The sequence below is a fragment of the Pieris napi genome, chromosome 16 (genome assembly GCF_905475465.1).
Source record: "Pieris napi chromosome 16, ilPieNapi1.2, whole genome shotgun sequence".
In the NCBI taxonomy this organism is placed as follows: domain Eukaryota; kingdom Metazoa; phylum Arthropoda; class Insecta; order Lepidoptera; family Pieridae; genus Pieris; species Pieris napi.
The window spans coordinates 10,622,081-10,638,122 of record NC_062249.1 but is presented as its reverse complement, the minus strand read 5'-3'; the positions used below and the strand labels follow the sequence as shown (position 1 = coordinate 10,638,122).

Sequence of the window (16,042 nt, the reverse complement as noted above, 5' to 3'; positions counted from 1 at the left end):
TTTGCTTATGAAATATCAATTTACAATAAGTGTCTCAAGGAGGAAATGTTGCCATCATTACGGCTACACGGACCAAATTATAAAATTTGTTTTTTTACTATTAGGTTAAGCAAATTTACGTCATAGAATATATTGTTTAATTTGCAATATAAAAAATTCTTAAATAGACATAATACTCACAAGCAAAGGAGTTTGTGGTGCCAGTAATGATCCCAGGCGACCGATAGAAGAGCAGATAGCGTGCATTGAATTCCGAGTATATGTGGGAAAGAGCTCTGAAGTGTACATGTACACGATGTTGTATGAGAACGTGGCCAGAGTCTCAAAAGCCATCAGTAATAGCAGACCAAGCCAGGCATATCCTGAAAGAATATTTGTTTACTAGAAGGAGAAATATTCTGTTGAAAACAATTTTTAGAGAAAAAATTCCACTACTTATTTCGACATTTAGCAATGAGGTGGCACAACGATTTGCTAAGGAATTTTGGTTTCTTCTGATACAGTGAAGAAATTAAAATGTCTTAAATTTGATTGATCGTCTACCTATAAACAAATATGAATAAAACAGACGTAATATGTGTGCCTATAGAAATCTTACAGGACTTCAGAAGACGGTAGACTGGTCGGACTGTCGAAGATGTCATGTGGAACATGGTGTAATGGTTGCAGCTCCTTACAAACATTGTGTAAAACAAAAAACTTGGCGATTAAAAAGAGTGGCGGAGAGTTTATTGCCAGTTCTTCTCTTCCGTTCTACGCCCTTGATTTGAGAACTGGCGGTAAATGTAAAATTAGAAGCAATTAGTATGTATTTCCTTTTGACGTTCATAAGTTTACATTGTGTTACCTAATGAATAAATGATTTTGATTTGATTGAAGTAAATAGAGTAGATTTGAGAATAATAAATTGGTGCTTCTCTACAGAGATACAGTAGCGTAAATATCTATACTATATATATATTGTCAATATTACCTTTAGGTAGGAACGGTTGAGAGACACAAAATAGTCCACCAATTATAAACGATGCTATCAAAGGCATTTTCCTCTTGTATTTCGAAAGTGCAAGCCAGTAGAAGACGTTCGCCGGAATGTCCATAAGCATCAAGAGAGCAAAGTTGATATACTTATTTCCCTCGATAAGAACCGAGCTTATCATCATTCCGTAATTGATAAGCGTGATCGTCAACCACCACACCATACACACCAAAAACCTCTGCATCATTATTCGGGACTTAAACGTTTTCATTAAAAGTTTCCTGTCACTTTGGGTTTGATCTCTTTCTTGAGTGTAATCTAATTTATTTAGTAACACCTTATCTATGCGTTTATTATTTTGCTTTGCAATTTTTTCTATTAATCTAATCGCTTTGTCTTTCTGCCCTTTGCTGAAGAGCCAGCGAATGCTCTCATCGAGGAAGAAGGAATAGGTGAGTATAATAAGAGTTGGGGCATATATGACTCGTAGGAAATGTCTCCAGTAGGGTACAGCCCATGCTATAAATGGCATGAGAATTAATCCTCCAGTATAACAATTGAGTAGTATCATTTGGAATAGTACGGCTTGTTTTTTCTCTACTATTTCTATACCTGAAATATCCAAAGGTTCATTTGTCGGTTATTATAGCTATGATATTGATTGTAATTATTACTAAATTGTAATAATTACAATCAAAATTATAAATATAATATCGTAAGTATAATATCGTAAATATTATAAATAATTGTAACTAAAAAAATTGTTTTATGTTTTTTGTTTGGTTTATCGGTTATATTATAACAAATCTTTTTTGGTATAAAGTTTGATTTTGTGATTGTTATGGCGCGTCTAAACGGGCCATGTTTTGCTGCAATTGATGGCTGCAACACTGTGGCCGGCAACATTGCAAACAATAGCAGCCACACTATGCAATATTGCAGTAATGTCCCGGCCATATAGCCAAACATGTTTTGTATAGCCACATATGGCCGATGTTGCCCCGATGGGTGGCCGGACGATCGCTAGGCTATCGAATTCAACTGCAATATTGCACGGCCAGTTCTCTTGTTGTTTCAGTCACTCTCTTTGTTATGGCATAGTGTAACCTTTTCTACGCGACATGACGTTTGCTTTGAGTGAAGTGTGCCTGTTGCTTTATTCTGTGTTTTGCGATCAGCTGTATTTGACGTTAGATTACTACGTAAAAATGACTACTTTTGACATTCTAGTTCTTGAATAATTTATTATCAAGACTTATTTCTAGACTCAAATTGTCTACAGTTTCACGCCTATTTAAGTAAGGTCGAATCCACAATCTCTTCTTTTTCTGTTTCTTTTGACGTGATAACGTCTTTAAAATCGTTTTAGTCGGGTGACATGTTCAGAAACTTGTGTCACACCAAAACCTCACGATCGCAGGTATAACGAGAGAGAGACGGACCGATCTCCCATCTCATCTCGAGCGCTGCCAGTCATTCCGTGAATGAATGAAGAAAAATGTATATCATAGTCGAATAAGTAAACTTGTCATTTTACACCCGAAATTTATCATCAAAAGTGTGAATAAAACGATAGATGTAATTTAAAATTTGAAAAAATTGTTATCTTCATTAATTCCTTACTTCCCAAAAACTTATATCACCAATAAGACGTTATCACGTAAACATCTCGATCGTAAACCTACTTTACAAACAACCAATATTTTTTTTTTAAAACAATATAAGCTGCTGCGACAAGTGTGATTTCGTCAGCCATTGTTGCCGGTTTGTGTAGCCCGTTTAGGAGTCTGCATCATGGGCCATACTATTGCAACACATTGCCCAGCCATAGATTGTTCGGACATCAGCTGCATTAAAATATTTTTGTAATGGCCGGGCAATTAGTGGCCAATAGTGCAGCCATCAATTGCAGCAAAACATGGCCCGTTTAGACGCGCCATTATAGTAATAATACTATTGGTTTACTGACAGATAGTATTTATGAACATAAAATAAAAGTAAAGACGTGCTTTTAATAATGATTTTCCATTTTTCTTCAATAAAATTGTTTTTTTACTTATTTACATCAAACATTTTTACTTTAAAGTCAAAGTAAATAAATAAATAAGTTTCCACTTTCTTTACACATTGAGTACATTGATTCAAAAACCTTTAGAATGGAACGTACGGCTAATATCACTATTAATCCATAATTTGCTAACGAGGTTATAGCTAGTAAAGATTTCATATACTCACTTAACATAAACATTGGCGAAAGAGCATCTCCAATAGCGGCTTCCAATCCTTCAAGGACGATGTAAAGCCAGAAGGACGTAGAAAAACTCTTGCTAATCCCAAAAATAGCGCCCATAGTTCCCGCGAATACGGCTGCAGTCTTACGTCCGAATCTAATAAAAAAATTTTAAATCGTCTATAAAGTATCGTGAGCAGTGCAACTCCCAACTCTAAGGTTGCTTTTTTATACAGAACTGGACAGACGTTTGGATACAATCACATCTGAAGTTACTATGTGGCCTATTGGAGGGCACGTCTGTCCAGGAGATGCCTATTTAACTTCCGCTTAAATGAACCCATATTAAACTTTCTAGGGAAGATGTAAAGGGCAAAACATAAACATTGAAAATTCTATATTGTTCGTATGTTAGAAGCAACTTAGAGTATGCATCGCAAATTTGGAACCCTCAGTATGCTATTACAATAATCGAATCGAAAATATTCAAAATAAATTTCTTAAACACTTGGAATCTAAGGCCAAAATTTCGCTGCCTGACTACAGAGCCCGGTGAAAACATTTTCACATGTTGCCATTATCTATACGACGTCATATTGCGGACGCTATATACCTCATGAAAATTGCTACGGGTGCGGTCGATTGAGCTAGTAAGCAAAATAAACCTTCGAACACATAGTAAATCACTTAGAATCATGAACCTATTACATGTAGGTACCCAAAGTAAACACAAATTATAGAGGGAACAACTTCATGGTTAGAGCGGCGAACAAATTTAATAACTTAAAGATTGACATCGATATGTTCGCTGAGAGTGTGGTGACAGCCAGGAAAGCTTTAACCCAAAATTACTTCAACCAGGATGAATGAAATGAATTGAGATTTAGATTCTGTTTTTTTTTGTATCACAAACTAAAAAATTCTGTAGTTCCATGGAGCACTATACTGAACGGCGATGATCAAGACTTAAGAGTTGATTCACCGTGTGTTCTTGAATTACAGTAAAACTTGCCCTAGATATGTACTCGTCGGTTCATTGAAAACCCATGCGAGTGACCAATTAAACTTCTAAGTGCTGTTGTTTAAATTTCTAGAATCAAGTCCATATCAAACCTGTCTGAGATCTGCCCTTGTAGTAACAATCCGATCATGGCACCAAAACTGTGAACTGTGCCAACTAGCGGTGGTTTCCAGTCTTCGCAGGCCAATCCAAACTAAAATCATATAGAGTCTGACTAATGAAAGAAGATAATTGAATTATTTGAAAACTTTCGGATGGCAACACAGAATGTCATTGAATTTCTTAGGTTAGTACATTGATATACAAAAAACCCAAGATGCATAGTCTCGAATAAAAGTAACGCTCGAAGCACCTGCAGTCAAACTGCGTAAGCAGTTTTGTGGGGCATGGTTTGATTTAAGGTGTAACTTTTTTGTGAATAAATATATTTAAAATAAAATAAAAATAAAGTGTCCCGAAACACTATTTCTGTCCCTTTCTATAACAGTATGTCTATAACAGTATATGTTACAAGCATATATTATTGCAAAATCAACCTTACGCGAATTGCTTAAAGTTGTTATTACAACGCAGTGTATACGTACTTAAAGCAATAAAATTTTACGACCGACCGTGGTCGGTAGGACAAGGTATTGAGTGGAGTCGAACATTACTTTTTTATTTACAACTATTTAACATAATTTTAAATTTATGCGACTTTTCGGGTGCTTTACAGCGTGCGTGGTCACGGTGACTAAAGACAAAAGGTGTTGGATGTTAAATAGTTGGAAATTTATAATAATACATAACTTTAATCCGGTTAAAAAGTTTTTTCTTTAAATTATAAAAAAAAATGTTAAATTGGCTACCCTGACCTACACTTTATATAGCGTAAATATATTTGTCAAAAACTACACACAAAAAAGTTCAAAAGTACATAAATTTATTTATAAAAAAAAACACAAATAAATAACATCGACTCCACTTATTAGACGCGAGACTATTTGAAATGAGTGCACAATTTAGAATGTTGCGCTCATTGTTTGAGGACGTTTTTTAGACGTTGATTGTGCATCTTGTGTTTTTTTATATATCAATGGGTTAGTATGATTTGTTGTCTTGACACTTCATGCAATTACTCATTTTTATTTCTATTATATATTTTTTCCGAATAGTTAACAGGTTAACCTAAACTTTGTTTTATTTGATAGAATATTTTGTTTCTTTCGCATGATTGGATTATTCCGAATAAAGTTTTATAACAAATATTAAATATAGTTTTAGTTTTCCATGCAAATCCATTTTCCACCATATTCATTTTAAGTAACAATAGTAAAATACTAAATACGTAAAGTATTTAATTTCATAGAAATACAGTAACTATCAATGTAAAAAATATTAATCCACAAAATATATCAAACTTTTAGGGATACCATACTATTTTTTTTTTAATTTGCCGCGCTTTTTCGTTATCTTCTTTCATTAGCCAGACTCTAATTTTTAGGCTTTATCTAACATTTTAAGTAAGAATTACTAAATATATTTTTTTTACAAAAAAATTCACACATAAAACAAAAACTTATAAGAAATTAATTTAGGAAAGGTAAAGATATTTAAAAAAATTAGCTAACTATTATAGGCAATAACAAATAATAGAACTTTTGTCAGTTCACTCAACAGATAACAAATGTCCGCTAACCGATGTACTTCGTTAACTAAAATGTGTTGTCGAGACAATATTAACTAAAACGGTCGACAATGTTTAGTACACTCTTCTTTCTCTTTCTCTGCGTAAACATTATTGGACAGTACGTGAATTACTTACTATGTTATTAAATTTTTTAGTAAAGTATATAATTTTTTTAAATATAAAATCTCTAGTGCCCTCAATACCAGTCTTGTACCTATTATTTAACGATATACTCCTTGATACTTAGACATCTCAGGTAATATCTGGTTATATGAAAACAAGTTACTGTCATAATAGCGGAATAAGCACATACTTGCGTAAAGCATATCGCTTGAATACCTTCGTTCAACGATATGCATAAACATACCGGATTAGTGCTACTGTAAAGATCTGTTCCCGCGAGGATCAACAGTATAATATCGCATCTAGAAAGTTTCATTTTTAAACAATTTCAAAAATCGTAAAGGAGGTATAAATTTTGTTTTTAGCCTATCAATTTGTCGCCGAATATGGACTTTAATACAAGAAGGAAATGTTGCATAATATTTAGGCAACAATGCGTTCTTTGGAACTAATTCAATATTTTAACAGAATTGTCTTCTTTCCTGGCTAATCTTATCATTACAGCAGAGCATATGCCTGCGATATCATCGTGTAAAAGGTGTACTTTCCAATCACGGGGTATAATACACAATTTTATTATTTTCGAGGTATATGTGGAGTAAACCCAAAATTTTTTCGAATGAAATGTAGATTGCGCGGTGGCTGCGTGTATCAGATATCAGTAGCAAGTGTTATAAATATGATACTATATGTTTTAACGATAAAATATTATACAATGAGAAATATTATAGAATTAATAGTAGCATTAATTAGAAATTTGATAATAATAAAGAAAAATATATTCTAGATTATTCATGGAACTAAAATTTCGTTTCATGTAAATAAAGGTTCTAAATGTTATCTTTCTTTAATGGTAAATTTAATATTTGTGTGTATCTAAACTTCCTCGTTGCCATTTGTAACCAACATACACCTTTGAATTTGTGCATCATGGAGAGTATTTAGATTTTAGACCATAAGTTTTGACAGCAATTATTATAAATAAGTTAACTGTTCTTTTTATTTTGACATTATGATAATTAATATTACATTTGCATGTCTTTTATATGACTGATTGTGCGGCTTTTTCATAATTAATCAATCTGAATGTACCACTTTCTTTGCAAATTCACGATTCATTATTAATTATGGGCTCTATATATTTATAAATAATAATATATTAAAAATATTCGCCAGTATTCAACAAAGTACAAACAGTTATTCACTATACACTTGTTTGAGCGAAATATGTATTATTGGAGCCACGTGTGAGGGTAAGATAATTATACTATTCTCGCGAACTCTGAGATAATTCTTCCTTCGAACGAAAATCGTGACCAGGCGCTGATTGAAACGGCTATTTTGTAATTTTAAAAGTCTTTTATTTAGACTTACTTTACCAATTATTATACAAAGGAATTAAATTGCCAAATGTACGTTATTCGTGCACCATATTTCGGTAATTTACTAATTTAATCCTCAGATTCAGAGACGTGATATATGTCTAAAATGTATTGAATTACAACATAAATTAATAATTCCTTTATTTGAAATGATAGCGGTACGTTCAGATTGATTAATTATAAAAATCCGCACAATAGTCTAGTCGACAAGTTGAAAATGGAACAAAATAGAGATACTACTCTTAAAATTATGTGCGATAGCTCATTGGATCCGGAATGACGTCTAGAAAAATGTGCTAAAAGCGTGTATTAGCACATAAAAAATTGCAAAAGTTATTAGACCTATTTTCAGCGTTAAATTAACATTATAAATAATGGAGATAGAGTTTCGGGAGTTAAGAGTTTTTTAGAATTGGAAATTTCCTCCTCTTTCAGAATCTTTATTTGAAATTTCTTAAATATTAATAGTTCATTAAATATTGGCAAAAAACTAAATACCATTTTTTTTCATCTTTAATTGTCTATAACTTTTGCAATTTTTTATGTGCTAATACACGCTTTTAGCACATTTTTCTAGACGTCATTCCGGATCCAATGAGCTATCGCACATAATTTTAAGAGTAGTATCTCTATTTTGTTCCATTTTCAACTTGTCGACTAGACTACAATAAGGCATATAAAAATAGACATGTAAATCTCATATTAATTATCATAATGTTACAATAATACGTTAAGTTATTTATAATTTTTGCCAAACTTATGGTCTAAAATCTAAATACTCGCCCGCGCTATATAGGCACCTTGCCTTTAAAAATTTAATCACCTTCCCCTTAGGGGGCCGATGGCTGGCCATGCGTCATGCTCGTGAACGGGGGCTACTTGTGGTGACTGGTCGTACTTGAATTCGTGTATGCGGCGATATTGGTTATTTAGACTATGTGTTTGCGTGTTGTTCCCACGAGAATGTAAGTGCGTGCTCCTATTTCACCATGCCTTCTGCTGATAGAGGACAAATCTTGGTTTTTAATTTATGTTATTATTATTAATTACTTAAAATGCCACATGGGACATGGTGTAATGGTTGCAGCTCCTTACAAACATTTTGTAAAACAAAAAAATGGCGATTAAAAAGAGTGGCGAGTTTATTGCCAGTTCTTCTCTCCCGTTCTACGCTCTTGATTTGAGAACTGGCAGTAAATGTAAAATTAGAAGCATTAATGTGTATTTCTTTACTGACTAGTCATAAGTGTGCATAAGTGTAATATAAGTGTTATGTTACCTATGTGATTAAATCATTTTTTTCCTTTTTTTTTTTTACTATGGTGATTAAAAGTTTGATAGCCATGACGTAAATTTTTTTAAAAATACCCACTTAGGGCGGGATACATAAATGTACTGTATTGTAGTGTCATGGTTCAAATCCCGGTTGTGCACCAATTTTTCTATTGTGCTCATACATCGTGAGGAAACAGCTCCTTAGTCCAAACGATGGCGTGTTGCCAGCAATTACTTGCTTACAAAGAAAAATATCAAGGAAATAATACTTGAATCTGGGGCCACTAGTAGTTGTAGTAGTTGTAATGTCCATGTTTTTTTTCTATTGAAGTCATTAATAATGAGGACTTAGGGTGAGATTTAGAGGCGAGACTCGGCGCGAACTGTTTGTCAAAATTAAATTAATTTTTGCTAGACCTTGCGCTGAATTTCTTATAATAAAAGAATCTTAAATATACTGCTTTTATAACATTTGCTACCTCGGCTATAAAGCTATTCGGTACATCATAAAGCCACTCAGTACACGTTTCGCTGATGCTTGTATTCAGACCAGTGCATCCCTGCAAGGGTGGATGATGATAGCATTGTTTGATATCCAGCTCTGACAACCATGGCGCGCTAAAATTGTCGCCTATATCGCATTCTGGAACTTTACATCTGGAAATTAAATGCTTTTTGTATTATTTATTATTGAAGTGAAACTTCTTTATCGGCATTGGAAAAAAATTACCGTCACATTTTTCGGTTACGCGTCACATTTTTACCACGGTTGATTCGAAGCCATTAATAACAAAAAATACATAATAACGATAACAATGATAGTAATAATTCTATTACAATTAATGAAATTCTGTAATAATCTTAGTAGTAATAAGGTAAAATGAAATAATTGTATTATTTGTATTCATGTCTATGATAAAAAATCCTTATGGTTAACTTTATCTAATTTAACTATATTTAACCAATTTCTGTAAAGTTTCATATTATAGTAGATCATTTTTCGAAAACTAAGGTCATTAAGAAGTTTTACTTCTTACGTGTGTACACTAGTACACGCACACATTTTTTTAAATATATTATTTGGTTGTTATGTATATAACCTATAGTCGTCCTTGATAAATTGACTGTCCATTCAGATAAATACAGTCACTGAGATAAGCGTGTTGAACAAAAAAAAACTCTACAGTTAACATGATATTTGTTGTCAGAAGAATACATCTGAATATTTAAGTTTTAAGTTTATAGTGTTATGATAATAAGCAATTAAACATAGCCGTCAAATATTGCGTAAATAATGAACACGCAAATATTTAATTAGTATAAAAACATCTTAAATTACTATATAGAAAAGAAATAATTATATTTCTTTTAAACTGTTAATTATCTGTCACGTGTCAAAACTGAAGTTTTATTTAATTGATTGAGAGTTCGATAGTCTGTAGAAAAAGGTGCGGCTTGTCATTTGAATTTTTACAAGAAGAAATATTTTCGGATTTTAATTAGGAATCAGATTAGAATATTTGTTTTGAAGGACTTTTACGAAACAACAACAACAATTTCACACTGGAGTTTCATTCATCGTAGATATATAATATCTATATTTCCTTTTACTGTTTTAACGAAAAACGGGTTTAATAAACAACATACCTTACGATAAAGGTTAAATTTTTTGTTGAAAACGCGAAACAATTAATTTATAGGCTTGTTATCAATATCTCGTTATACGGAGTATTGGCATTTTAAATTGATTAAATAATAGTAAAACTCAAATAAAATTAAGTTTTATGTAATATGAAAAATCGATAATAGTAAATGTACAATTTATAACAAAGCTATATCTATACCTTTTCATGTGTATAATCATTTTGTATTGTTTTTGTATTAGTTTATGTAAATTTTTATGTATTTTACAACCTAGCATTGTCATTGACTCTTAATTTTTTGTTATTTTGGTTTTGTAATAGTATTACATTTTTATCAGTAATTTTTTTTAAATTTAGTAATGCACTCTTTGCACTTTACCCTAAGCCTTTCTTTTTCCTTACAATTGTTGCCTGGAAGAGATCGATAATTCGCGATAAGGCCGCACGTTAATAATTTCCTTAATAATTTATGTTATCTGACTGTATGCAACAAAGTGTTACTAAATAAATTTTATGTTTGCAACGAAAATAAATGTCCAGTCGTGAGAAGCCATGAGCAGGCACTCTGTAACTTCCGATCCAATTCCAATCTTAATAATATTTTATACCGCGCGATTCCAAAGTTAAGACATCAGCGCTATGGATTTTAAAACTACATCAAATTTGCATACAAAAACGTAGGGATCGGTAGGACTATTGGAATATTGTGATAAATAATTATTTATGTAGTTTCCGTAGTAGAAAATATTTACTACTAGTGGTTAAGCGTGTAAGTCCCAACTGACCATTCCAACGCTCGGACTAGTATAGTATCTAATATAGAATATTCGCAATTCACACCGCGCAAAGAATTTAATTCAGTCTATAAATGAGGTAAAAAAAAAATTAAAAAGCTAAAGATACCTATAATTTACATCCTCAATAGCGAATACATAATTCACATTGTACATAGAGTTTGTGGCGTATACCAATGACAGCAAGCACAGTGTGATGACCTGGTGCCGACCAAACGCTCCAAGAGTGCCCAGAACATCGTCCAATTGCACTTTGTCTTCACTCATATTTAAAATTTATTCGTTCGGAAATCCTGAAACAAGAATAACGGTAATATAAACAATAGATTTTATGAGGATTTATCGCACAATCGATAAAGATTTAACTATGTAAATTGTAAATGTTCTGATATAATCTTACAGCTAACATACATTTATTATAATAAAATTGTTTTATTATAAAACAAATTAAACAAAATAAAAAGCCAAAACATAACATAGATAAACAATATATATGAAACAGACAACATAAGTAGAGTAATAGACAAAAAGAAAAAAATATTAAAAGATGTTCTTATTCATATAACGCATCAATTTCGCGTGGTCCGCGAATCTCCGCGTTGGTTGCTATTTCTGTATCTATATTAGGACTAACTTAGTATAAAGACGCTAGTAGACTATGTTCACACGAAAACATAGCACAGTTTTAAGCACTACCCAATGAAGTCAATTTACATTTAAAATCTGTGCAAATGTCAATTTAATACAATCGTTATATTAACTATATATATAAAATTCTCGTGTCACAATGGTCGTTCCCATAGTCCTCCTCGACCGACCGATATATATATATATATATGTATGTATTATTTTAACCGCATATTCAAATAAAAATTAAAAGTAAATTCATAGACAAGTTTACGTCTAAACGGTTTGTATTATACTATTATAGCACGGTTGTTCGCTCTGTTATCTTTTGTACCTTAAAGATATACCAATTAAAACCTAGCGACCGTAACCATAAGTGCTAATAATGTACCATAAATATTAAGTAATTTTAAAGTTATGTACGAAGTCCATGACGCATTTAATATGTAAATAAACTAACTTAACATTACTTTCTACAAGAAATACGTTTTATTTGATTGGTTGATCTTCTGTTTCTCGCGCTTACCTGGTAAACAAAAGCCGATCAAAACTTCTACCATAGCCAACAGGAGTTATCTCACTTAACAAACAAAACTTATAGAAGCCTGAGTGCGAATTGCGAAGGCCACAGCCGAAGGTTAAAAAAAAACAAATATTTGAAACTAGTTACGTTAACACAAAGGTTACGGCTAAACAATCCGAAGTTAGAATTTGAATGTACATAAAATATAAAAAAATGATGTTCCACGAGGCAACAAATGCTGACACCATGCAACGTAAGGGACTTATAAGTTGCGAAATGCAGATTATGTGGTATAGCGTTACATGCGTGTTATTTAAAATTGTTGATTTCCATTAAAATATAAACAAAACAATCAATATTAGTCTATGTTTAATCTATATTTATTCTATCTAGTAATCTATAGCAGCTTTAGTTCTTATTCCTCATACCCAGCCTTAGACTAAGAACAAGAATAGAAACCGCGTAAAAACACTGGACACTGCTATTTCGCTCTTAAAACTCAATGAAAAAAATATGACTTGTGTTTATGAGCGAATGAGACGGCTAACTCATACTGTCCCTTTTTACTTATTTGTTGTACTCACGTATCAAATGGTGATGTTTGATGCTTTTTAGTCTTGTATAATACCATCAAATTATGCACCAAAGTTGTTAAAGTAAGTGCTAGTTTTTCTTCCTTCCAGATTTGCAGCCTTCACAGATTTATCAAAAGCAAAAGAGTTTGATACAGAAAAGTATTTATTCGCCTCAAAATCAGCACAGCCTTTCGATTCTGTAACTCACTTTTATTGTTTATCAGAATACCAAATTGTAAAATTCCTGCTTTACGACTGATTTGATCGCGACCGCCGCTGTGAAAACCGTTGTGTGAGTTCGAAAAGTGAGTTACAGAATCGCAGGGCTGATACGCTGTATTGTCGCGTTAACGGTGTTTAGTGGGAATCTTTTAAGCAGGAGACCGTTTTAGAACATCATGAAATCGTATTGTTATAGTCCAATTTTAATCTTTTGATTTTATAGATTCAATCAAAATTGAGATCCCAATAAATGTCTTTAACTCAATAGTTGATACTAATTTACGATTAATTTCGTACTAAATGCAGGGACATAAAATTTACAAACTGGTGTCGGCGCAGTTTGCATATTAATTAACTTGTATGGATCGGTGTGGTCCTATATAATTTATTAATTTGACGTCATTTAATAAATGTAAAGAAAATAATCGTTTGAACGACTTTAAATGGTGCTAACCAATTCGACTAAGAGGCCGTTCAAATATGACGTAAGCACTATAGAGGGCGGGGGGGAGGTCTTTGATTTTCTTATTGGGTGATTACGTTAACAATAATTATTTACTTTTTTGCACATTTTACGCACATATTGTCTATGTTTGAAAACGAAATGAATTTTCGAGGATTCTTACAAAAAATAATACTTTCATGTACTATTGAGAGCTTGAGAGCTATTGAGAGCTTTGCTTACGTTTTCTGAAGAGGAGGGGGGGGGGGGGTAAATTGTAATAAATCTGCTTACGTAAGGGACCTTAGCCCTTATAAAGGTCGCTAACGTACTTGCGAGCACACTATGTTTATGGGCGGCGGTAACAAGCTTCCTGGTCTATAAAAAAAGACCTAGTAGTAGTATTATTAAAAAACTAAAGTGACAAAGTTAAAATAATGTGTTTTTCAAAGACATATTTATGTAACGTGCCTTTAAAACGGGTTGTGGTAGCAAATAAACATAAATTATCAAAAATTTCCTAAAAATTATTAAAAAGATTTATTTTCAGTCACGACACGGTCAGGATTAGTAGAATTGATTGTCTAATCGTAATGCTGCTGTGAAGTTTAATTTTGTAGCAGACTGTTATCTTCCTCTAAATCTCTACTGTACAAACGTTACCTGTCCACATTGTATCCCTAACTTTCGTACTAACTGATGTAAAACTGATTTAATATTATCGTGATTCATGTGCATTTTTCTTTTTCATGTGTCCTATAGAGATACCATTGAATACGCGCTTCGTCGTAAATTAAGCCCTTATATAATATAATGTAAAATTTGACCTGAATAGAATGCAAACGCATACAAAACTTGACGTTTGTTTTTTGTTTACAATCATAGGAGCGACGCTATCTTGCATAGAAACGCGTTTTGGCGGGTTTTTAGCATTATGATTTTTTTATTTGAATGTTAAAACCACAATCAAAAATAACATATTGTAGCCTATTCTTTACACCAGGTAATTAAGATTGAACTGTATAAACCATTACAATTAACTAGAACTTATCTTCCTTTAGTATACGAATTACATCCTTCACATCGATAATTTTAACAACAAACAACTCGACTTAATTTAAATGCTATCATAGTTGAAATATTCGTTATATTTAGTACATGAAAACCTAATTTGTGACATCAATATGGCGAGTGTGCAAAACTAGAATAGAGCAAATTTAACGGAAATCTTTAATTTTTTCTAAAAACTTACCTATTTTTAAAGCACATCGCTTCACACAAGCACTGTTTAGTCGACCAACATTCCACAGTTCAACTGAGAGTATTGTGAGTTGTGGTCACAATAAGCCACAACTAGATAATGTCAGGTGCAACTGGAGACCGCGATGTCACTTATCTAATTTCACTCTATTTACATGGCAATTGCGAAACCGCGTTAAATGGAATTGTGAATGATTTTAATATGCATGTTGCCAATATTTCTGTACTCATACTTTATATATATACACTAGCTGACTGGGCAAACGTCGTTTTGCCATGTATATAATTTATAATAAAAAAATAGGGGTTGATCGTAGAGGGGTGAAAGTTAGGGGTTGTATGTATTTTTAATGCTGTATCAGAAAAAAATAAAAACAGAAAAAAATATCTAAAAATAAAAAATATATATTTAGGGGTGGACTACCCTTAACATTTAGTGGAATGAAAAATAGATGTTTTCCGATTCTCAGACATACCCAAAAAGCACACAAAATTTCATGAGAATCGGTTGAACCGTTTCGGAGGAGTTTAACCACAAACACCGCGACACGAGAATTTTATATATTAGATATATATATTTAAATATTCTAAACCTATATAATAATAATTAAATATTGATAGATAGAAATAGAAACAAATTTAAAAAGTTTGGTCCTGTGGCAGTGTACTGTGTAAGTGCACAGGCGCTAATTAATGATTTAAATGTTTTTAAGTTGGCGCCTGCACACTGCCGGCACTGTTGGCACACTGCCACAGGGACCAAACTTTTTAAATTTGTTTTGTATGTACACTTATGAACGTCAAAATATAAATATATATATGAAATGCTTCTAATTTTACATTTACTGCCAGTTCTCAAATCAAGGGCGTAGAACGGAAGAGAAGAACTGGCAATTAACTTTTTTAATCACCAAGTTTTATGGTTTACTCAATGTTTAATTTATTACCATGTTCCACATGACATCTTAAGTAATTAATAATAATAAAATAAATTAAAAACCAAGATTTGTCTATTCTCTGTCAGCAGGAGGCATGGTGAAATAGGAGCACGCACTTACATTCTCGTGAGAACAACACGCAAGTCCATAGTCGAAATAACTAACATCACCGCACACACGAATTCAAGTCCGACCAGTCACCACAAGTAGCACCCGTTCACGAGTATGACGCATGGCCAGTCACCGGCCCAGCAAGTAGCAAGTAAACGCAGTAAACTTAAATTAAATTCAAAATTTAGTTCGATATATTGCAAAGGCATGTGATGTTAAATAACTTGTTTC

The 16,042-nt window shown here is 32.5% G+C and overlaps 2 protein-coding genes across 3 annotated transcripts in view; one reads left to right on the top strand and one right to left on the bottom strand.

Annotated features, from left to right (window-relative positions):
* The window catches only part of LOC125057091 (protein prickle-like), a 289,973-nt gene that overhangs the window by 14,775 nt on the left and 259,156 nt on the right, over window positions 1-16,042 (top strand). The gene's annotated exons all lie outside the window — the stretch shown is intronic.
* The window catches only part of LOC125057094 (solute carrier family 22 member 1-like), a 35,044-nt gene that overhangs the window by 982 nt on the left and 18,020 nt on the right, over window positions 1-16,042 (bottom strand). Inside the window, exons 1-7 of one of the 2 annotated variants that reach the window (XM_047660567.1) lie at window positions 14,755-14,877; window positions 11,223-11,406; window positions 9,156-9,333; window positions 4,320-4,420; window positions 3,212-3,363; window positions 974-1,588; window positions 181-362 (exon numbers count right to left, since the gene is read on the bottom strand). In XM_047660567.1, the coding sequence (XP_047516523.1) occupies window positions 181-362; window positions 974-1,588; window positions 3,212-3,363; window positions 4,320-4,420; window positions 9,156-9,333; window positions 11,223-11,380 (1,386 nt within the window). In that variant the 5' untranslated portion in view covers window positions 11,381-11,406; window positions 14,755-14,877. Of the gene's footprint in view, window positions 1-180; window positions 363-973; window positions 1,589-3,211; window positions 3,364-4,319; window positions 4,421-9,155; window positions 9,334-11,222; window positions 11,407-14,754; window positions 14,878-16,042 lie in introns of those variants that run through there. The other variant, XM_047660568.1, reaches the window with a different exon arrangement.